Here is a 23,967-nt window from a genome sequence, read left to right on the forward strand (position 1 = left end):
AAATGCAAAGAACTAGCCGATTGCTTTCAGAGACCTGCTCAAGTTTGATGCTATTAAAAAGATGAATTCAGGAAGTTTGCTATCTGCAATTTACTATTGTTTCGTTGACCTTTTTTGAGGAGATGCGGGGATGCAAGGGCATGCCCCACCTCCTAACAATCAGATCCGAAATGAGAATAGCAGCTTTCACCTAGGTATGTGCCATCTCCAAAATGAAATGATTTTCTGGCACAAAGGCCTTAATGGTAATGCCCCAGCAAGTTCTATGTCATATTCCAAGAACTGCAAGCATTATTAACATATGAAACAGAGGCCAGAGATAAAAAGAAAAATGTAAATAGGTGTATCAGTGAAGCTTAAGTTACTGGGCAATCTCACAAATACACTTTTAAAAATCCATACACAGTACTGAGAGTGTCACCATCAGTTACTGTCAGAAAGTATAACTTTAACCCGAAAGAGATGTCCTTTTTGTCACATAAATCTTCTTTAACATCTAAGTAGTCTCACCACTTTTGTTTACCACCCTCAGAAGCAATGCAGGACACAAGGCACAGTTCAACCTAGTTGCCTGGCTATTAATCCTGATGTTGCTGAAGTTCCATTGGGATCTGCTAAGAAAGCTGGAAATGTGGCTCAGCTCACTTGTTCCTTGTAACAAGCTGTCTGTAGGCAAACACTGTTTTGCACAAATCTTGTCTTTGTTTATTCTGCAGAATGTTCCTTTTGAGTATTACCTCTCCTCAAGCTTTCCTCATTTTTCCAAAAAGTGTGTTTCATTAAGTGAAGCAGTATTCCCTTTCCCCCACATCCTAGCTGCCTTTGGGAAAATGGGCTTCTACTTCAACATGTTCATTTTGTATTAAAAATCTATGGCTTTAACTATGTTAAAAGCATTCAGTAATCCCCTATTGTCAGAGAATAATGTAATTGGATCTGATAACAATTTCTTAAGACAGCAACTCCATTAAGTATGCAGCGAAAGCTACAAGCTTTCACTGATCATGGAGGGTTCCCTATTTAATCATTCTTCTGTACTTTGTTATGTTTACTATTTCTTTTGTAAGCCAGAATGGTGAATACCATCATGTAAAATACCACTTTGATCAAGAGTGCAGGACATTGTATGCCATGAGCCATTTAAAAATGCATTGTTTTCTGCCTATGTTTGTCCTGTGTAGTCATTCCCAGGTGAAATTCAGTTTCCCTCCTTGTTCCTTCCTGCCTCCTGCAACTGAAGCAATGTAATAGCAGTGTCACAAAGTAACAGCTTAACAACAGGGTAAAAGACTCATTGCACTGTGGCATCTTAAAAAATGAAGACATGCTTCTCCAACAGTATTTCTTATGAAAAAGACTGCTCCCTAGATGGCTAGCAGGTCCCTGCAAGGTCATAGGCTGCCTTTGCACTGAGCATCACTTCTAGCACATAGTGCCATGGCAATTATTATGGCAAAATATTTTGTGGGTTGCTTTAAGGTTCCTAGATGAAAATGCTTACACTTAGTCATTATGGGCTACTCACAGATTTGCTAATCTACTTCTTGGTCACCATGCAGTCTTGAAAAGGTGAAGAATAGCTGATCTCTTGAATCCCAGTGACTGGAAATATACAGTAGTATAACCCCCTTGGATTACATTTTAACCCTTCCCTCTTCATAAGCTGGCTTTAAACCACTGTAGCTTTTAAATCCTTTTTAACATCTTAAACCTATCCTTTATTATTATTAGCTAGTTCTTTATGATGGCCCCTAGTTAGATCCCCTTCTCAAGAGTGTTGCAGTTTTAAGTTTGCTCCATTTCTCAGCGCTGGGCCGAGTCCCACCCCACCCCATTCCATCTATGATGGCCTCTGAATAAAGAGGCCTTTCCTTCTGCCACTGAGATACCCTGGTTTTTGTTTCAATTGGTTATGGAGGCCCACCCTCCCCCCCCAACTTTGTAAATTTCAGGAGATGGGGAGCGGTCATTTTATGTCCCACAATGCTCTTCCCGTCCTCCCTAACCCCCATTAACAGGGATCTGCAACACTGGGTTATGGACGAGTTCCCAGTATCCCTCCCAGCGCACACAGGAACCTGAGGAAAGAAAAAGAGTATTGGAATTAAAAAGAAGTAGCCAATAACACACACCGAATTCACAAGACTGACCCATTTCCAAAACTCATTTTATCAGTTACCCTAACTTTCATCATGCAGACTAATTAGTTAAATTAATACAGCCACAATCAGAAGTGAAAAACTAGCCACAATTCAGGAGCAATAAAAATCAACCACTGGTTATGGCAGACATTAAAGTTTTTTGGTATATTTCCTAATCCAAATGCATAAAGTAAAACGAAAAGGCTGGATCTTGAAAATCAGGATGGATTAAAGATTAAAGCTGGACTATTCATCCCCTTTTCTCAATTTCTCATCCTTGAGACAAGATCCACCCCCTTTTAGTTACCCATTCTCCTTTCAATTGTGGGGATATAATCTCACTCAACATTCTTGGGACTCACCAAGTATGGTTTTGCTGCTTCGCCTAAACACCATAGAATGCAGCAAGCCTCTCTTTCAGAAGTGGAGGAAACTGCTCTGAGAACTGCTGCCAGTTATCTTCCCCAACTTGATCTTTGAAACCATGGAGAATCTGGAAAAAAAAATCATTATCACACATTGGTGGAGAGGAAAAAGGCACACCATTACAGCCACACCTTTATCAGTACAACCCTATCTTTCACATAAAACTACTAGAATTATTGAACTACCAGAACTACTAAAATCTTCAGCCTCCAAAAAACTCGGAAAGAAAATTCAGAGATATAAGTTAGGAAACAACATGAGTATATAAACAATAATATCAACTTACTAAAGTAAAGCAAATTCTAAAATAAAGAGTACTAAATATACTGCCAAGCAAACATCTTCCTATGTGATGACCTACCTTATAAAACATATCTCTCAGGTCATCCTTTGGACTCACCCATGAAGCAACAGCGTCACAAAAGAAAATAAAATCCTACAAAAATAAGAGAATTCTTCAGAAAACATTCACTACAGATTATAGCTCAAGACAACAAAATCAAATTTATCATTCTACAAAAGGATAGGGTATGAAATCAACAATCTAACCAGTAGGGAGCTAAGAAACCTGGCAAGCCCACCTTAAGCTAAGAAAGATATTGTGGAACTACAATATGTAATATACTTGATGTTTTTGACTAGTTTTCTACATATTAATAAGCATCTGAAAATACTATAGAAAAGGAACAGCCAATCTAACATCAATTAATGAGCAATGAAGAATCATAACAAACGGAAAGTTACACAGGACCCAGTAAATATCTGAATTAGGCTGGCAGAGTTCAAGACAATAGGATTAATCTTTTTAGAAAAACTAGAAAAAACATCTGTATTTGAAGTCCAGCAAAGGAAACCCATGTAAAATTTAAAAATTGTCTCATATAAAAATCTATTTCATAATTGATTACTACTATGGCCTTAATTAGTTTAACAGTAGATTTACCAATAGAGCAAGATCTACCTTCTTATTCAGCCTGGGATAGCATATATAACAAGGCACAATAATTTAATCTTTAAATCTTATTTACTTGTACAACTCCACCGGGGTTTACTCCAATCATCATACAGATGCCACGGAAAGCAGAGTCCTTCTCTTCATTATCACGAATGTTCCTCAAAGATGTACACCTATGAACAAGAATACATCTTCCATATATTAAGAAAGTAGGGAAGATCAGAAACAATTTCCAAACTATACACTAAGATTGAGCCCATATGGAAGATCAACCTTGATATTTTTGGCAGCTACAATTATCAGATTTATGAGTCACATAACAGATTTCTTACACAGTTTCTGCCAAGTATACATTCTTCCATTAATATATTTACATACAAATATTCACTTAGCGTCCTTATTTATACAGGGCTTTAAACTCTGATCATTTTTTTCATGTTTTATTTGATTTATACTGCTTTCCATTTCCACAGAACAGTGTGGTATCTGGGTTTTAGACAATCAAAATTCACATATTTGTTATAATATTCATCACAATACTATTAATAATATACCACATTTTTTGGAGTATAAGATGCACCATTTCCCCCCAGAAAAAGAGGGTGAAAATCTGGGTGCATCTCATACACTAAATACAGCATTTTTGGCCTACCAAAATCCTACCCCCTTTGCAAAAATGGACATGCAGAGGGTTTGAGAGGCCGTGCAGAGGGTTTGGGAGTGCTCCTGGGGAGGACAAAAACAACCAAAAAATGGACCATTTTTTGCAGCACTCTAAAAGCCTCCCAAAGCCTCTGCATGTCCTTTTTTTGGCAAAAAATGAGGCATGCAGAGGATTTGGGAGGTCTGCAGAGTGCAAAAATGTTTTTTTTTTTAATTTACTTTTTCAAAATCATGGTGCGTTCAAAAATACGGTAACCATATATCAATACAATTACAATAATGTAATTAAATTTAAACTCTAATCATTAGAGATCACAAGCAAAAAATTAAATTCTAAATACTGCTAATTTTAGGATCTTTCCTTTACATATCCAATAAAAAAACCTGTGACATTAAATATATTTCAACTGTAGATTTTAAAAATAATACCAAATAATCTAGCCATTTAAAAACTGCAAGGTACCAGTCACGGAAGAGGAGGGCTAGCAAGATGAATGGCAAAGTTCTGCTGCATCAGACAAGGGATTCCATCAGACTGGAATTGCATATCTGCCTTGTGCAATTACAATGGCAAAGAATGTGTTAACTATGTGATATTTTCCATGTATAAAGTATTGTATGCAATGTTCAGAAAGGCTTTTTTGCAGGAATACCACAACTGAGGGAAAGAAACAACTGAATGGAAATTCTAGAGGATCAAATACTTGACAATTTAACCCCTGAAAAGCAAGCCCCAAAGTCTGTTCTATGCCTCTTCATAAACACTAACCAGGGTCTGATAAACTGCTGCAACATCGGTGCTACTTCCTGAGGACAGACATAGCCCAAGCGACCAATTGTGATGGCTAGAAAATACAAAGAAACAAATCTGTTACAAAAGCAAAGCAGTGTCTTATCAATTTGTAGTAAGAAGAATTGGGTGGACAGAATCAATGGAGGTACATGGTGGTATACCACTTTAGCTTTACTATACTGAAGCACATAATATAAAGATGGTTCCACCCAAGTACATGTTATCAAATTAGTTACCTGCCATTCATTGAAAAAAAAAACCTATTTGATAAATGCATACAGCTTTTTAATTCCATTAAACCTTTAGCAAGTCAAATTGTTTTAAATTATTGGAATTTTAATGAAGAAACAGCTATAGAAGTTCAAGGTTTAAACACATTTCCATCTGATAATTATCTGCTCCCTTTATAATTAAATCAATCCTATTTTCAAAATACCTGCATGAAAACACAAAGCCTGTATTTGATTATGTGTCATCAAGTCATTTTGAAGTTCTTACAGATTCCCTTCATGATGATCTATCCCTAACCTGTGCTTTCAATCTCCCAATGGTGCATCCATTACCACCATAACTGATTTTCATCCCCCTTGCTGCTAGTTGTCCTCCTCTTCTCCTTCCTTCCACCTTTCTCAGCATTAGAGAGCTAGGTGTTCGCATAATGTGTCTGAAGTAAGATAATTTGAGTCTGGTTGAGAGAGAACTTTTGAGTTGATTTGTTCAATGATCCATCAGTTTGTTTTACTGGCTGTGAGTAGTATTTTCAGGAGTTTTTTTCCCATACCACTATCCATCTATAGAGGCATTATTTCCATTGTTTGAAGACAGCCATGAAATAATTAGAACAGAGATATTGGTAAGTTGGTTCCCTGTTTCATTTCAGTTTCCTAAGCCATATTTTTTAATATTTTCTTTGTGTTTCAACATTGGCATTCTAGTCTCCAATCACAAGCAACACATATTGCTTTTAAGTTTTGTTTTTTTCCAATTGGATTTGATCATAAAGATTATCAACTTCATTTTCTTCTCAATTGGTGGTTAAAGCATAATCTTGAATGATAGTCATATTAAAGGATTATCCATGAAGTCTAATCAATATTAATACATTTGTATTTCTGAGTTAATAAGCAATCATAGCTATCACTAGGACAGAAAATACATTTAATACAAGAATCAGAAAGCCCACCCACCTGTGTTTTCCAGAAGAGTTTTAGGAGTATTTGGTCTGTTGATGATCTCCACAAGATTATTCAGTACCATCTGAACATATGGTTGCATTTCAGCCCCTGATAAAAAGAAATTAGTGAACTGAGTCATACCTTACTGTAGAAATCTAGATTCCATATTTGAATGTCTTCCAATTTAACATCTTGCTGCTTCTTCATGTGTGAAGCAAAATGATTTTGATTCATTAATCAGAAAAGCTGATATCAGTCTTAAGAACACCATATATTATTCAAATATACGAAAAGAGATCCTATTACAATGAGGCGTGGGCCACAACTATAGATAAAGTAGAAACTGATGCTATTATTTATGTATTTATTTGATTTTGGCATCATCCAATTCTAGGCTGACTCACAATGTTAAATTCAAACAAATGAACATGGGGAATTTGGATGTGCACCATCAAAAACATGCAAGCACAGCTAGCAAGGGGTTCAATCCAAGCTAACCCAAGCATGGGAGAACACCCTGATATTTAAGGGCTTCCAGAATGCCAATAGGGTGGGAGCCACTCAGATCTCGGGGGGGGGGGGGGGACGCCATTTCAGATGGCAGGCATCAAGACACAGAAAGGCATGCTTCCTGACAACTGGCACTGTTTATTAAGGGGACCCAGAGAATGCCCATTTTGTCAGTTTTTACTAAATGGGAAGAAACCACGGGAGAGAGATGGTTTCATAATTAATCAAGCCCTATGCCATTTAGGGCTTTTTAGGCCATCACCACCTCCTTGAATTGTACCTGGAGTACACTGGCAATCATCACAGCTCACGAAGAAGAAAAATTTCTGAATGGCCTCACAGGCAGGCCCTCCCAAACCAGGAAAGGATGTAACTGATACTCCAGATGGAGCTCTGCAAAGGCCTTTTCGGTTTCTTAAGTCCAAGAAGAGCTTCATTACTCTTGAACGGACAAACGCAATTCCACCCATGAATGTACGTTTCCCATATCTAGATGGTTCCAACATCTACAGCCATTTGGTCTTTGTGGCATTGAATTTGATTTTATTATATTTATATGCTGCCCTTTTCCCCCGAAGGGGACTACTTTACAATAGTTTCTTCCCACTGAGGCTCACAAAGTCTCCATGCATTGGGACAACACCTCAACAAATTATATTATCAAAATATCAAAATATATCACAGCCATCATTAACAACAGTTGCATCAATGGCTCAAGACTGTGAGAGTGAAAATGTCATTGGGGGAGTAACAAAATTAAACATCAAAAAGCACAACTTCAATAGCTTTCATGAAGAAATACATCACCTAACCAACAAGAAGCCTATCACCCTAAAATGCCAAAGAAACATTGTTCTCATATAAAAACCAGAAAAGAATACAACTCCAAAGTGCTATAGTAGTCTATCCACCCATATTTGTGTGGGCACTTTTATACTCACCCATTTGCATGCATATTTCTCCAATTGCCCAAGTAGCATTGTTGCACACAGAAATGAATTCTGGATTCAGGTTGGTCCCTAAGATAGGCATGAATTCAGCTAAAGAGAAAATACGTTTACTCAGCATTGATTATCAATACAATAAAGAACACTCAGACTGCAACTAACCATTATTAAAGGTTCTATACAGAAAGAATTGACAATCTCATCACTGTTTTAGGTCTTTCAATCTTAGTTTAGTAAGGTAGCTCTGGATCTGGACTGGCAAAATTCAGATGTCTCATTAATTTGTCTTTTATTTTAAGAAAATCTAGCCTTAGTTCTAAAATATCAGTACAGAATACATATCTTTGAACTCCTACTATATTCAACTACAACATTAGAAGTAGCATTTATAATATTTGGATCACTGATTTTCTAGCGCTCATCTGGAAGCAGTAAATTTTGTCTTTAACATTTCTGTTCAAAGTCTCAAATGTGTAATAACTTCAGCATCATCTTTATCAAAGTTTTAGCCACTGATTTGATTATATCTCCCTCCTTCCTTCAGTATTACAGTACTTGTTAAAAGCTAATATGACTGAGCTGATCAAATCATCCCTTTCTTTAATCTGTTAATCTACTTGTGTGTGTTAGCAACACAAAACCCAGAATAGAGATCAGTTGTGTATCTGCCATTTTTGAGTCCTCAGCCCACACAAAACCAGCTAGGACAGTTATCACTTTCTTTTTAATGTTTTTTCTAGTTAAGAACTAGTTGTTAACATCCTGCATTCAATGGAACTTTCTTTATCTAACGGGAGCTTCTTTTAAATGGAATAGAAAGGAAAATATCTGGAATCAGTACTTTTCAAAATGTCCCAACAACTATGAATTAGAATGGGCAAAGAAAATGCCACAGATCATCTTTTATCAGGAGCATAGGAACATAAACCAGATACAAGTCAATGTTAGCAATTAACATAATGTCCTTCTGACCTCTCCCACCAATGTACATTTCTTGCTTTTCTTACCTGGGATTTTAAAAGCATCAATACTGAGACTGTTACCATCATAATAATACTTGCAGACTTCAGGAAAAGGGTACTTACCTATGCATGGCTTGACGTGCATAAAACAGGCTTTGGTAAGATCTCCCAGGAGTGCAAAGGAGCTTTGCCGAACCTCTGGCATAGTGTCCTATAAGCAGGAGAAGTATGAGGAAAAAAAGTTCTATTTATTATTTTAATTACAGTATTTTGTTTACAGTAAGTTAACAAAACTATATAAGTACAAGATCTAATATGATGCATAAACCGAATGTGTGAATTTTAAGAAATAATCAAGCCTTGTGATTTTTTTTTGAGCCCTGAAGAACTATTTCTGGGCTAATCAGCCAAACATGTAAACGTTCACCTCACTTGCATGCACTGGAACAGTAGAGTCATTATATTGCTACGGGCCACAAGCTGCTCAACATGACATCCAAGACCTTCAGCTAAACCACTTAGCAGATCAAGAGCAACTATCATGAAGTCTTTATCAGGTGCTTCATACTGATCAGGGTGTTGACTGTACATCTGTGTTGGGGAAGAAATAATTTATTGCAAAAAAAAATGTAATGTGACTAGACTTCTAGTTTCTTGAGCAGATTGAAAAGAGTAATTCTGCTACTATAGGAGATAGACAGTTTGCAATCATATGCAGCTCCCAGGAACCCTCCAGAAATTTCCACTGAATTGTAATTTTGGACATTGCAAATAAAAAATTAAAAATACAATAATTATTCAGTGTATTTCAATTAAATCTAAACATACTCATATTTGAATTTTCACATCGTTCTACATTGTTCTACATAGTGTAGCCCACACCATCAAGCTCTAAACCAAATATAACTCTTGGATTGAAAAACTATACACCCACACATTAAAACAATAGACTGGCAAATTAAGATTCAGGCAACTAATGGATCAAATATTATTTTATGATGAATTAATCTGCTCCCTTACTTTCTTATCCATTAGCAAGCCATGACGACAAAACAGAAACATGTTTTGGGAATTTAGAACAAATTTCTCAGGTACTGCTGAGAAATACTGCCATACCATTGCTTGAGCCAAGGTTTTCTGCACAAGTGTTACGCAGCGCTGATAGACCGGTTCACAGTATGGCAGGAAGCCACTTTGTAGAGCGGTCGCTACAGATGACAAACACTGTGGAAGTGAATGGATAGTGCATGAAATATCATGTTGCATGTACATTTCTGTACTTAAATACTGAGATCAGGAATTTGAGATCAAACATGAACATAAATATCAGTTTTCTCTCCAATTGCTAAAATGACACACTAAGGTGTAGCCTACAGAGAACTGAACCTACAGACAAAGGTAAGACATTTATCTTTAAACAGAGCACTACATAGGTCAATTTTTCAGGCACAAGGACATTAATCAAATCATTTGATTAAAATCCATCCAAATAATTAGTAGGTGATTGGCTACTTACTTCTAGGAGAGGAAAAAGATCCTTATCCTCATCCTTCAGCTCATTCCATTTCTGGATCAGTGGAGGCATTAACTTTTGGATATATTCCTGGGAAAAATAAGGCAACTTACAACCACATTTCAGTTGTAACCATTGTAAGTATCACAGTGCAGAAGCTTTAGAACTCCATTATGGATTCAAACAGTCTCAATTTTAATTTGTCATGTATGTTTCTGGCATTAGGATTTCTGCTAGAACTCAAATTAATTGAGTAATATTTACCAGATTTGCAAATGCTAACAATTGCATTGATAGAGATATCTTTTAAAAGCACAAGTAGCAGACGGAGAAAACATGATCTGGAGAAATTTCAGTTCTTACTCATAAGATCTGACTTTTAAGATTTTGATTATAATAAGTAAATTAAGAGAAGTGATTAAGCAGCTGCCCAGGAAGGAGCCAAGCAACTGAATGTTGCCATTAATCTTTCATTATGTATAACTGAAGTAGGAACCTGCAGCACCTTGCTTGTTTCTAAAAACAGTAAACCACACATATACCCATCATTATTGATAACTGTTTTGAACTGCAGTTCAGTAACATCTGGAAGACCAGTTTCCTGATGCACTAGATATAAAGGCAGATAACCAGATGTTCTATACAGTCTACAGGTAGATCTCAACCTACGAGTCATTCAGCTACTTTTGAAGTTGCAATGGCATGAAATGAATGATGGCTATGACTGGTCCTTGGAGTTCTGGCTATTCCCAGCACTGCCATGGTCACATGATTGCAACCTCACTACTTGGCAACTAGTTCACACTTACAACTAGTTGTAACACATTGCAATCATGTGATCATCATTTGCAACCTTCCCTGCTTGCTTCCCCATAAAGTTAATCGGGAAGCTGGGAGGGAAGGTCATAGATCTCTGGAATAAGTTTCCCTGACCTGCAAACCCTTCCTCAGCCCTCTGTACTATGCCATGCTGGTATTACTTGTACATCTGCAGCAACCAGCACTATTACTTGTACATCTGCAGCAACCAGCACCTCCCTGACATGCACCATTCAGGCACCGAATTGTGCACTCTCCAACTTGTGTTGCAACACCTGCACTCCTCTGCACCATTCAACCACACTGCTTACACATCTCTTTGTGCACCTTCACATACCCTCCTCAACCCACATTTCACCTCTTATGCATCCTCTCACAATCCTCATATAATTTCCCCATCCTGTGTCCTCATGCACTGTCTCCCCAACCCTCTCTGCAATCTTGCGTACTCTCCCCAACCAATCCTCCATACATCCTGGGTCCTTCCTTCATCTGTTAGCAACCACTTACCTGCCTGCCTGGGAATTGCCACTCCTGCTAGCTTCCCTGTTGTGCTTGACTGTGGAAAGGTGGCAGGAAATTGCCTCACCTAATGACTACGGGCTTCACTTAACCGCGCCAACTGAGAGGTGCAGGGGTGCTATCCCTAAATGATGCAGTCGCATATTACAATCTCATCGCTTACAATGGAAATTCCAGTCCCAACTGAAATCTGAGGGCTACCTGTTTTTCAGAATGGGCTAAAAGTAAACTTTGAATGATTTGCAACAGACAGTAATAATTTCCAACTTCCACATATTTAGTATTGGCAATAACATTGTTCTTTTCTTGCTCTAAACTCAACATAACTATAAAGAATCTAATTATTATGGGGAGTTTGTTTTCTGTTTTTGTTTTGATGTGAAGAACTCTGAAATTCATTCTATCCAGGGCCCCCAAAAGATTCTCTGATTCAAGGGGGGATTGTTTTTCTAAATATTTATCTCTTGTTACCTCAAAAACTGCATAATCCTGGTCTATTCTACCTTAGAACCTGGACTACACCTTAAGATCCTTTAACTGAAGATGTAAAGACCAAGTGTGGGATTTTCTGCACACAGGTTAACAGCTCTTCCATTGAGCTAACCCTTTCCATCAAGTTCTTCTAGTCACTAGGAAATCTCCTAGTATCAAGAGCGTCAACAGTCATGAACTGAATACTTATCTGCTTTTCTTTTCCAGAAATCCCATCTGTGGGACATTAGCATTAAGGAAACAGGTTTGGTGGAAATCCAAGAACTGTAAAAGAGGCACCCCACTATGGCTTACACTCATTTTGTTGGAGTCCGATTCCTATCTATATCTACTACCTTCAAATTTTATTATGGAAGAACATTTAATTTAGGGATTTTTGTTTTAAAGAAAACAGATATAAGTAGCAGATCGCTTTCCCCCTAATGTTATCCTATTGAGTAGAAAACCCAAAAGAATTCAAAATCTGGATTTGCCTATATTTAAAAATCCTGGCACTAATAGCATTGTATTCAAGTGGGAAGAAATAGGGAGACAGTTCAACTAATCACAGTCATTGAATGCTAGCGGTTTCTGCTGACACAGCTGCCAATAGGAAAAAATGTACTAACCGGCTGGTTGAGGTGGTGTCCAACAGAATCAGCCAGAGTGCCAATTGCATCATACAGGATCAGCAAATTCTTGTGCTGGTATTTTCCCAAAGCAAAACCAAAGTATCCAGAATGAAACTGAGATATGGGACCAATTCTGTGCAAGCTTCTTCCTCAAGGGTGGCAAAAGCACTAAAAAAAGAGAAGACAATAAGAAGTGAATACAAACCCAAAGAATAACCAGGAAACAGACAGATAGAAATGAAAAGTCAACCCAACACTTGTTTCAGTTTGGATAATAAAAATTAGTTTTATTATGCTAGCCTAATTAGTATTTTTGATCTGAAATGTAAGGGCATTTCTCTGGATCAGACAGTACGAATACATGACTCATCATGTGTTAGAGCTCAATCATCAAATTCTTCATCATATCCAAAGAAAGCCTCAAGGTAACAGTAGAAAGCCTTAAAAGGAGAGTAATTCTGAAGCAAAGACATGCTTCAGAATATGGGTGGCCACCCCACAGAAACCATATATTCTGGATTCAGGCTGGCAATGTAATAATTATTGTTCTCCCAGTGTTTCTCTCTCAGGATTGTAATAGGTAGGCAAAATGACGCTACGCTCTTCCAAGAACCCAATGTCAAACTGCTTACTTGCACAATGGCAAATAGAAGTCGTGATCTCAAGCCAAACTAAAGGGCGTTAGAATATGTAATACCGTATGCAGCATTTATGTTTCCCAAAATCCATTCATGCTACAGATCCTAGTTTTATTCAAGGCTACAGATGGAAGCTCAAGGTTTCCAGATACGTTTCTTAAGCATTTCTAAGCTTTCTACTAAGCCTAGGAGATAACAATAATCAGCTGGGACTATACAAAGACATTTCTATATTTAAGCAGAGGGAACCATGGGTTTTTAAAGGATCATCAATGTTTTATTTGTATTTAAATTATTAGCCACTTTGATTACAAATTGAAAGAAACACAAGAAATAGAAAATAAGTAAATAAATAAGAAAGCATATTTGTGCCGATAAAGAAAAAAAAATTCAATTCTCCAATGCTGTCCTTCACAGATAACTGAAGCATTCCAGGAGCAGATTACCTGCAAGCAGCCTCCTGCACTCTTTTATTACTGTCAAGAATCCTTTTGAGCAACTCTGTCATCAGAGGCTTGAGATACATGTCTGGGGGTTGGCTTACAACCCAATGTGCATAGCGGCTCAGGGTCCAGCAGGCAATGGAACGCACCAGGGCCTTCTTGTCAGACAAACATTGGATCAAGTGGGGAATCAGCTCAGGAAGATAAGGAACCATACCCTGCATGCAGCCTAGAAATGTAAAACATGTTTTTTAGTACATGATCTAGACGTACTCAGGTAAACTTATTAAAATTGTGAATTCCATGCTTTTAATGTGATCACTAATGTCTCTCAATAGAAATAAATTCTAGTTTAAGTTAATAACTTCAAGATTCACCTTCAGCAATTGCCCCTAAGACAAGGATTCCAGACTCTTTGATGACCCACTCAGGATGGAAAAGCAGCCCCTTGAGTAGTGGAAGCAGATGCGGGAGGAGCTCATCTCGAAGACATTGGCCAACACATCAAGGGCAGCAGCCGAACACTTCCCTGCAAAAGAAATGGGCCATGTGACAGAAATGACACGAATTCTGAAGGAGGAAAACTTTTCACATCAATCAATACAAAGAGCTTCTGTGCTAAACCCTGCTAGAAACTCATTTATAAGTTCAACAGTATATATTGGAAAATTAAGTATATGCTCTTCTCTCAAGTCCCTGCCAAGATGATGTAAAATTAGAGTTAAAAAAGAGGCAGCCACAAAAAAAGAGTAACAATTGGTTTCCAGTAAAACTTGTTTTCTACATCTAATTATCATCCAATTCCATATAACAGCAAAGTAGAAAACACACTAACAGTTTCCCCTACACAGGGCTCAAGTTCAAAAATGGTGGTAGTATAGCACTTCTCCATTTGACCCATGAGCACTATATCCCAGAATCTACATCCCTGACATTTTACTCCTCTCGATCCCTAGAGCACCGTTTAATACTAATTCCTCTACGCACTCAGATTCCAGTCAGACAGTGTGTCATCGTCATCATCCTCATCCTCTCCATCTTCCTCATCCTGCAACCGCTCTTCTTCGTGCTGCAGAGTAACTGTGCGTGATTTATGAAAGCGAGGTTTGATATCTTGTTCACTATCTGGGATAGCTTCATCCTCCTCCACATCACCCTGTAAGTGAGAGGAAAGAACCTATAGAATCCCATTTGATAAGGAATCTCTCTTGCTAGGAAAGTAAAACACTGTATAGTATCCCACTGGTCCTTCAATGAAAGACCTGAATTATTCTCTGAAACCCAATACTCTCTGTATAGAATAGATTCAGATAAGAAACCAACAAAGGCCAGGATATCATACTTCAAATGCTGACAAACATCTGATAGAATGAAGTGAACTACAAGTTTCTCAAGAGGCTTCAGACAATGCTTCTATGGATCAGACAGTACGAATATAACAACCCATCACTGCTGTCAGGTCAAAGGTCATGCATCATTTCCATAAATGCATTTTCTCAGCCTTTTTCTTGTATTTACAAATACACTATATTATCAAAAGTATTCGCTCACCTATCCACATAATCAGACTCAGTTGTGAGCGAATACTTTTGGCAATATAGTGGTATGTTATAACTTTCTTTAAGAGGCAAAAATCTATACCATCTGACTTATTGCTGATAACTTCTTTTTTGTTACCTGATATATACACTACGACTACCAGTTTGGTGTAGTAGTTAGGCACAAGGCTAGAAGTTCTAACACAAGGATAGACCAGGAGTTCTAATCCTGCCTTAGATAAAAAGCCAGCTAGATCAGTGGTCCCCAACCCCCGGTCCGCGGACCGGTGCCGGGCCGTGGAGTACCTGGCACCGGGCCGCGCAGCGGCCGGGGGCCATGATTGCTGCAGCGGCCGGGGTGCCATGCAACGGCCGACTCTTCACTCATGCAGCGCCGTCGCCGAAGGGGGGGAGCTGCGCGGAGAAGCACAGGAGCAAGTGAGGCGAGGAGGAAGAATCCCCCGCTACTACACCACCTCCGCCCCCCCCGAGTCAGCCGTCCCCTCAGTGAACGCATCCGCCTCTTTCTCCTTTCTCGCCTCAGTCGGCTCGCCTGGAAGCGAGGCGAGGAGGGGGCGGACCATGCGCTGGAAGCGGAGCCCTTGGGAGGCCCCTGGCGGCTTCCCCGCCCGGCCTTGGTTTGTGAGAAGGAACGGCGGAGAGGTAGAGAGAGAGAGAGAGAGAGAACGTCGGGCAGCCGAGGGCGGGGGGTCTTTTGAGGGGAGATGGGGGCAGCGTATCGGTGGAAAAAGCGGCGGTCTTGCCCACCCCTTCCCTGCCTCCCGCCCGCTCCAGTTGCCGCAGCCAGGGGTGGGGGCTCGGTGCCTGAAGCTCTCTTGCCTCTCTTCCAAATTTCGCCAACGGGCATCGGTGAAGCGCGCTCTTTCTCTTCCTCACAAACACATTTCCTTGCCCCCCACGCGTAGTTATTGGCGATATGGACTCTTGGAGGCTGCGCTCCCGGGTCGCGTTTCCTTTTGCAGCCCACGAGAATGCCTGGTTCTGAGCCTCAAAAAACGAGAGTTCTCTTAAGGCTGCAAAAAAGGAATATACTTTGGTCCTGAAGCGCTTTTCCTGTTATTTGGACATTATATATATACGTACGTACATACGTACGGTTATGTATATATGCATGTATGTATGTATGCATGCATGCATGTATGTATGTATGTATGTATGTATGTATGTATGTGTATATATATATATATATATATATATATATCTATATATATATATATATATGTCTGTAGTCCATAATATAGTGATGATTTAAAAAAAATTAGTTGAGCACATGGAATCTTTTTTCTTTTAGTATATTTTGGAGGTGGGGGCCCACTTTGTTATTTAAGATAGTATCTCCTTTTATATATGGTAGTGAAGATACCTAATACTCCTACCCCCTATTTCCCCCACGACAATCAATGTGTCGTCGCGAACAACGTCCCCCCACCCCTGCGCGCGCTCAGCGGGCCACGGTAAAATTATCAAAGGCTGACTGGTCCGCGGCGATAAAAAGGTTGGGGACCACTGAGCTAGATGACCGTGGGTGTCACTTTTTCAATGGCAAACCACTTCTGGGAAAAACTTGCCAAAAAAACCTACAAGGATTAGTCCAGGAGTCAAAACTGATATGAAGGATCAGTATGTGTATACAGTGTATGGTGTATTACATTTTTGGCAACTGATAATGTACTTTTTCAGTTCATAGAAATGTCTACTATCTTTTTTCCACTACACCAGGATGGATGTTCAAGCAGTAACAATGGCATACAAAAACAATGAAGCAGTGTTGAAGCTACTATACAACACAGAATAATACCATTTTAATTAACTTGGCTTAGTAAAGAACTATGAATAATGATAAAAAGTCAGAAAAGAAAAAGTATCAAGAAACTAAGCAGCATAGTATTCCTAAATTGTTTGGATGGTCGAAGTAATACCTTCAACAATATGATGTCAATTTCTGAATATTTCATGCCCTTCACCAAAATAGGAATCAAATCTGTTAAAAGAAAATGAGATAGATTAGTTTATCAGGTGAAAATTTGACCCAGAACAATACAGATAACAGCAGCTGTGACAAATAGGAATGAAATGTATGATTTGCATTTCAATAGCATCTGAGAGTTCAAAAACATTTGAACTTTTTTCTAAGACAAGATATCATGGCCTCTGTTGTTAGGCAAGCAACTACAGTATGTAATAGGTAAATTATAAAGTCCATTCAGACTTGGGTTGTGATTAAAAAAGGATAATAGACATTCTAGGGCACTGGTTCTCAACAATTTCTTCACCACGGACCATTTAAATACCTTTTGTGGCCACGGACCATGGCTGTGGATCCCCAAAACTTAACTCAAGATTTAAATAACATTTCTTCAAGATTTTTTGGACCTCCAGTGATGACATCACAGACCCCCAGGGTCTGCAGACCACAGGTGGAGAACCCCTGCCCTAGGGCAAGATCAGATCTAGTGGGTTTAAAGCTATCAAAGGTGGTTCAAGCCAGAAATCAGAAATACTGTAAGAGCTATTAATCAGATAATAGGCCATTACATTATGTGGTGATTTCTCTTTCATAAAGAGGGCCAATCAGAAATATTGTAGTGTATTCGGCACTGAACAGGGGGATTGTCTTTCTAATTCTATAATTCTATACATCTACAATAAATTCATATTAATATGTGAGATAGGAATATAACAAGTATACATAGTAATTGATGGGCAATAGTCTACCAATGGCAATTGGTAATAGCTGGGCAATAGCAATTGATGGGCAATTTTAAATATTTTTCTTCTTCCAGTTCTGGAAAGAGTAATAAAATCTTATGCTCAGTCCTATAAGAAGCAATCTAATGACATGCCAAGACATGCAATTTCACTTGCTGAAATATGAAGATAGATTTGCTTAGAAAAGAGTGGCCAACCATCTTGTCCCATCTTTCTAATTAATAACTAGTACAGTGACAGTTGGCTTGGTGAAGTCTAAAGTTTAGTTTATGGTGAGAGATACTATCCATCTGAATAAAATAGTTGCGGAATATTTCTTATAACCAAAGGGATATATATTAACTATTTTCATTTTCTATATTCTGTTATTTTATTGTATTAGTTTCTCTTAAGAAAGCTCACAAACATATACATTAAGACTATATATATATATATATATATATATATATATATATATATATATATATATATATATATTTTAATATATAGTTTTAATATAAACTAGTCAGCCTAAGGTAGTTGAAACTGAGATAAGCAAAATTAGCTTAGTGCAGCTAAGTCTTATTCTGCCTCCTTTCTTGCACAAAGCTTCTATTAAGCAAGGATACAATAGTGGAATCATCTGCACATTTTCACAATGTAAATATCAATCACTTACTCCATGAAAACAAAGTTCATGGATCAAAAGTAGACCGTCACTACTGCCGCTATTAAATTACTCACTGTACTAGAGGTGAAGACAACACCTCTTTGCAGATAGGTTGCTCAGCCATGTCAGCCAGAATTCACATGCTTCCAATGCCACATTTTCATCACTGTCCTGAGTCCTCTCAAGCATATACTGTAACAGACAAAACCACGTGACATAAAAGCTTTGATTCAAGAAAACAGTTTTTTGCTTTGTTTTCCGCAAAAAGCAGTGCACATACTCGACACCTCATTTAGACCATTCTGAAATATTTCTTTTAAAAACTCTCCAACATTCATTATGATTATATTACTATTATTCAATGACTTGTAAAATTGATTAATTTCTCCTATTGTAGAATTAAGAATTGTACTTGAAGGAATATTAGTTTGTGGGTTTAAATTTTGAAGGCTTTTGGAGAAGAAAAAAAGCAAAGGTTGGAAGTAAATAATTTTCATTTTTGAATAGAGAATACAGGTAGTCCGCAACTTGCAACATGTCATTTAGTAACTGTTTGAAGTTACAACCGCACTTTAAAAAGTGTCTTATGACTGTTTTTCACACTTACAACTGTTGCACCATCCCCATGGTCACGTGACCAAAATTCAGACCCTTGGCAGCTGACTCATATTTATGAGTGTTTTGGGGTCATGTGATCACCTTTTGCAATCTTCTGACAAGCAAAGTCAATGGGGAAGCCAGAGTCACTTAACAACCGTGTACTAAATTAACAGCTGTAGTGGTCCACTTAACAATTGTGGCAAGAAAGGTTGTAAATGGGGAAATATTCACTTAACAAATGGCTTACTTAGCAGTAGAACTTTTGGGCTCAATTATGGTTGTAAGTTGAGGACTACCTGTATTTGGTAGTGACCTGATATGTATTTGCTTGTGACTTATCACGTAAGTAGTATAAGTGAGAACGAACCTTTCAGTGAAGCTATACAAGCAGACAAAACGTTGGACTGGATGGTGCAGGGTCACGTTTTTTGTAATTTTGTTCATTCAGTTTTGTTGGTAATCATCGTAAACTTTATATTTGATAAACATCAACAGGGTGAATAGTTGTCGGGTATCGATAAATGCTACATGACACTCAAAATGTTGTAGCATGTCACTTCTGACATGCATGTGGTAGGTTTGCGATCATTGGTTTACAGGGACCTGTTCAAAGCAAGAGTACTTACTTGGATGATACTATGCATGTGAGGGATCAGTCGGTCAATTCGCACTTCTAGCAGCATTACTAATGCTCTACAAACATTCTTTCGAACCTCAGGATCTTCATCTACTGCCAAGGCAAATAAGTGCTGCCAAGAATGAGGAAAAAATATTTAAGTCATGAATCCAATGCGAACTTCAACAACTGGGTAAATACTTGGATCTCCAAGAACTGTTGTAGCCTAGAGAGAAAATCTTCCCTCCTATCCAGAAAAGCATTACAATTTGTGTTCTTTGTCATTCATACAGAAATGCATTTATTTCACATGCAACTCAAGCCAAGTGCTACTTGCACTTGGTGTTCACCAAGTGAACACATGGTGACAATGAAGTTAGTAAAGCAAAAACAAGTGTATACAGAAAGAAAACAGAAAAGTTTCAAGCTTACAGTTGGTTGTACACTCTATGAATATTAAAAGTTTTTCAGACACTGTCTGCATATTTTCAAATACAGAGGTAGACACAAGACAGCAAAACAGTGACCTCAGTACACATTGTTGAGGCCATATTATATTTATCTAAATTTAGGGAAAGGAATATGTTGGTATTAAGAACCAAATACCTTTCTCTTTGTACTGCAGTTTTCTAAGGTTGCTTCTGACTATAGAGTATGTACCTAACTGCAGTAAAATTACTAAAAAGTAGAAAGCTAAAGATGCAAATGTTGAAATCCTTATCTTCCTTTAAAAAATAATATTAAGCACTAGACAAAAAAAAGACCTGATACTCCCTATAGTTATAGTAGATGACAAATATAACAATCACAGAACAAAATCTGATCCACTGACAAACTTTGCTCTGAAATCCATTGGCATTTCTTAAAATTTTGAGGCCTCCTCAACTACACATTAGCCAGTAAATAAATTTCCAAAAAATAATTCCACAGCTTCTCCCCATCATTGTTCAGATACAGAAAACATTGTGGTATGTTTCCAGTTTCAGGGATACTTGACCCAAAAACTATAATAATCAGAAAGAAAACCTCTGGAAGATGTTCACAGACTTCTTTTTATTTAAGTGAAGTGATTTATACTTAATTAGAGAATTTACCTGGATTTGGGAAGCTCAGGAAGTCAGGAGCTGCAGGTTTCCCCTCATCTATAAAGTGTTATCTTTATGATGATGATTTCAATGAGACTCTTTGCCCTCCCTTAACTTTTAAGATGCAATTTTTAATTTTTAGAGTCCGTAAAGTCTATCAGAAATTTATCAGTTTATTATAGTTGATCACCAAGTACACAGGAAGAGCGCAAATTGAAGGAATCTGGCGCGTTGGAGAAAAGGAATTTAGGAACATTACCCACACTGCTACTTTAAAATTATAATACTAAGAGTATCCAACTAGCACACACCTCATATATGTGGACTATAAAACCCTCAATCCTTCAAAACAAACTATTGCCTAGGATTAATCCTCTCACCTCGATAAATGATCTATTTTATCCACTCAAGGCCTGCGGGCCCTCTCCATGATTTGAACTGGTTGACACAAGCACTATAGCATGCGATCTAAGGAACAGATAAACAACAGCTTTAAAAATATTTGGTTTAGCCTTTGCTGTTGACTTCAGTAATTTAGTAACAACATGGTATAATCTCAAGTTCTGGACGACCAATAATTTGTTCTAAAAAGATCAGACTTAACAAAATAATTATCTTTACTTATTTTTACAAGTAGTTCTCAACTTATGGCCAAAATTGAGCCCAACTTTTCTGTTGCTAAATGAGACATTTGTTAAATGACTTTTGCCCCATTTTACAACCTTGTCAGTTATTAAGCGAATCACTGCAGTTGTTAGGTAACACAGTTGTTAAGTGAATATGGCTTCCCCATTGACTTTGCTTGTCAGAAGTTGGCAAAAAGTGATTATGTGACTGTTTTGATCACGACACTGGGATGCTGCAAGTCATAAGTGTGAAAAACAGTCATAAAGCACTTTTTTCAATGCCGTTATAATTTTGATCAGTCACTAAATGAAATGTTGCAAGTTGGGGACTACCTGTATTGTCTATTCAAAAATGAACTTATTTACTTCCAATTTTTGTTTTCTTTCCCCCCAAAAGCCTTCAAAATTAAAACTTACAAACTAATATTCCTTCAAGTACAAACCATCGAATAATAGTAGTATAATCATAATGAATGTTGGGAGATTTTTAAAAGAAATATTCCCTCTTAAATAAAACAGTTTTCTAATTTTGCTGCTCTTGTACAATGTGAAATAAGAAATAGATCTAACTTTAAGAAATTTAGCAAAATTCTTTTAAGATCTGAACATTCGCTAAATATTAAATTTCTATGTCCAAATGAAGCCGGACACAACTGAGTTTGCTTATTGCACAAAGTCCTCATGCAATTTATTTAATTTTTGCTTTTTATATAACATTGGTTTGATTTATTGAGTATAATATGGTTAAACAATTTTGAATTGCAAAACTATGATCGTATAATTTACAACAATGGATGCTTGTTTCCAGCAGTCACCTTCAGAGGAAGGAACCATGCTTGTCAATGCCCACTGCATTCCGTGAAAATAAAACACCAAGGTGAGTAGAAGGAAAACTATAGTATAGTGCTCATTTGTAATGTAATCCTAAGAATTAAGGATTGGTTTGTAACTATATTTTATTTTTTATTATTTTATTAATACACTATTTTAATATATCAATATACTATTTTAATAATAGTAAATATACTATGAAATAATTAACAGTAAAACTGATGATAAAACAGTAATTTGATTGATTCTATTAAAGTCTAACAGAATAGAAATATTTTTACATTATTAAAATGGTAACTATGTTACAAGGATAGTTCCAAAGATTAAAATATCACTATATAACAATAAATGTTCTTTTTCACACTTGGCACTCTGAAGGAAACATTCAGAGAAGAATCTTGCTTATGGAAGCCTGGATATGACAAGCAGCACTTTCTACCAACTTCGCTTTTCTGTTTATAATCAAGGGCCCTAATCTAAAAACTGCCATTACGAACATTTTCTTAAATTGAAAACAGTATTCTAAGCAATTCAGGATGCAAAACTCAATGGTCACATATCTATTATTGTTTACTAACAATTTACTCTTATCACCTGTTATGTGTAAACTAGACACCTACAGGTAATGGTGGTTTCTATTTAGTTCCATTACTTGTAAAGAAAGAAAGAAAAATCCCATAATGAAGGAGAGAGTGCTTCCATTTATGCTACTCATTTATTTCCTGATTTATTTCAACCAGAAATTTTGGTTTAGTTTCATCAGCTTATGAAGCTTCTATTTAGAATCACCTATTACACTAAACTATGAGATGTTTTGACTTTTCTTTTTATATGACTTGATCACTTTACTTTGCAAAACCATTGTTAATGGATTAACATCATGTGAACTTAGACAATTGTAGTTGAATTACCCACAAGTACTTGGTTAATTATTGTAATGGGTGTACCTTGACTGTCAGCACTCTCCAGATTGCTAAGACAACTGAGAATTGGAAATCAACCCAATCAGAGACTCCAAAGATCAGTAAGATTAGTTTAGATACCTGAGCTGCTTGCCAAACCACTACTAATTTTGTGACAGAAAAAATATTTGAAATTAGATAGCAACGATTTATTCAATCAATAAGCAGTAAATATATTACAAAAAGCTTTAATTACTTTAATTTTAATCAGAAATGGCACATTCCACTAAATGTTTCATTGATGTTAGAACAGATACATGCCTAATTTTGGGGCTGCAATGCTTGAAGAACTGAAGGAACTTTGGGATCATGACATTAAGAGGCCGGTTGAGAGCATCGCTGTCCAAGAGCTCAGCAGAATCTTCACAGATCTTCTGTAGGCACCAAATGCCCCCTATAGAGCATCGTAACATTTAGTAATAATATATGGAAATGAAAAACAGGCAAAGAGCATCTAAAATTTGAATGCAGCTTGGCTCGGCTCCTCAAATTGCTTTTCTAACATGAGCGTATTCAGTCTGTGCCAGAGAGAGACAAGCTGCCAATTTGAAGGAACGTGCTGTCCTCTTACTCAGAGCCAGACTTCCTACGCAACAACCTGGTTATGTGCCATTCTAGTGGCTAAATTGCTAAAAAGATTGCAGCAGGAATACCAATTGGATTGTTATTTTTTTAAAAAACTTTTTTAGCAGTAAAAACAGGAGCACTTGGATATATTTA

The 23,967-nt window shown here is 37.4% G+C and overlaps 1 protein-coding gene and 1 non-coding gene across 2 annotated transcripts; both read right to left on the minus strand.

The window, feature by feature from the left end:
- Positions 1 to 702: 702 nt before the first annotated feature.
- LOC116523943 (transportin-2-like) lies at positions 703 to 17,557 on the minus strand. Its single transcript, XM_032239035.1, is given in 19 exon segments — positions 703 to 2,078; positions 2,504 to 2,634; positions 2,929 to 3,003; positions 3,596 to 3,695; positions 4,955 to 5,030; positions 6,166 to 6,261; positions 7,605 to 7,703; positions 8,696 to 8,783; positions 9,005 to 9,163; positions 9,689 to 9,796; positions 10,089 to 10,175; positions 12,527 to 12,624; positions 12,627 to 12,697; positions 13,614 to 13,839; positions 13,988 to 14,098; positions 14,101 to 14,139; positions 14,598 to 14,766; positions 17,089 to 17,150; positions 17,461 to 17,557. Coding segments are annotated over 18 exon segments (1,869 nt in total). The 3' UTR covers positions 703 to 2,078; positions 2,504 to 2,526.
- On the minus strand, positions 12,869 to 12,941 carry LOC116505134. Its single transcript, XR_004254916.1, has one exon. It is a non-coding gene; the product is annotated as a small nucleolar RNA SNORD41 (small nucleolar RNA).
- Positions 17,558 to 23,967: the final 6,410 nt, after the last annotated feature.

The sequence above is a fragment of the Thamnophis elegans genome, chromosome 2 (genome assembly GCF_009769535.1).
Source record: "Thamnophis elegans isolate rThaEle1 chromosome 2, rThaEle1.pri, whole genome shotgun sequence".
In the NCBI taxonomy this organism is placed as follows: domain Eukaryota; kingdom Metazoa; phylum Chordata; class Lepidosauria; order Squamata; family Colubridae; genus Thamnophis; species Thamnophis elegans.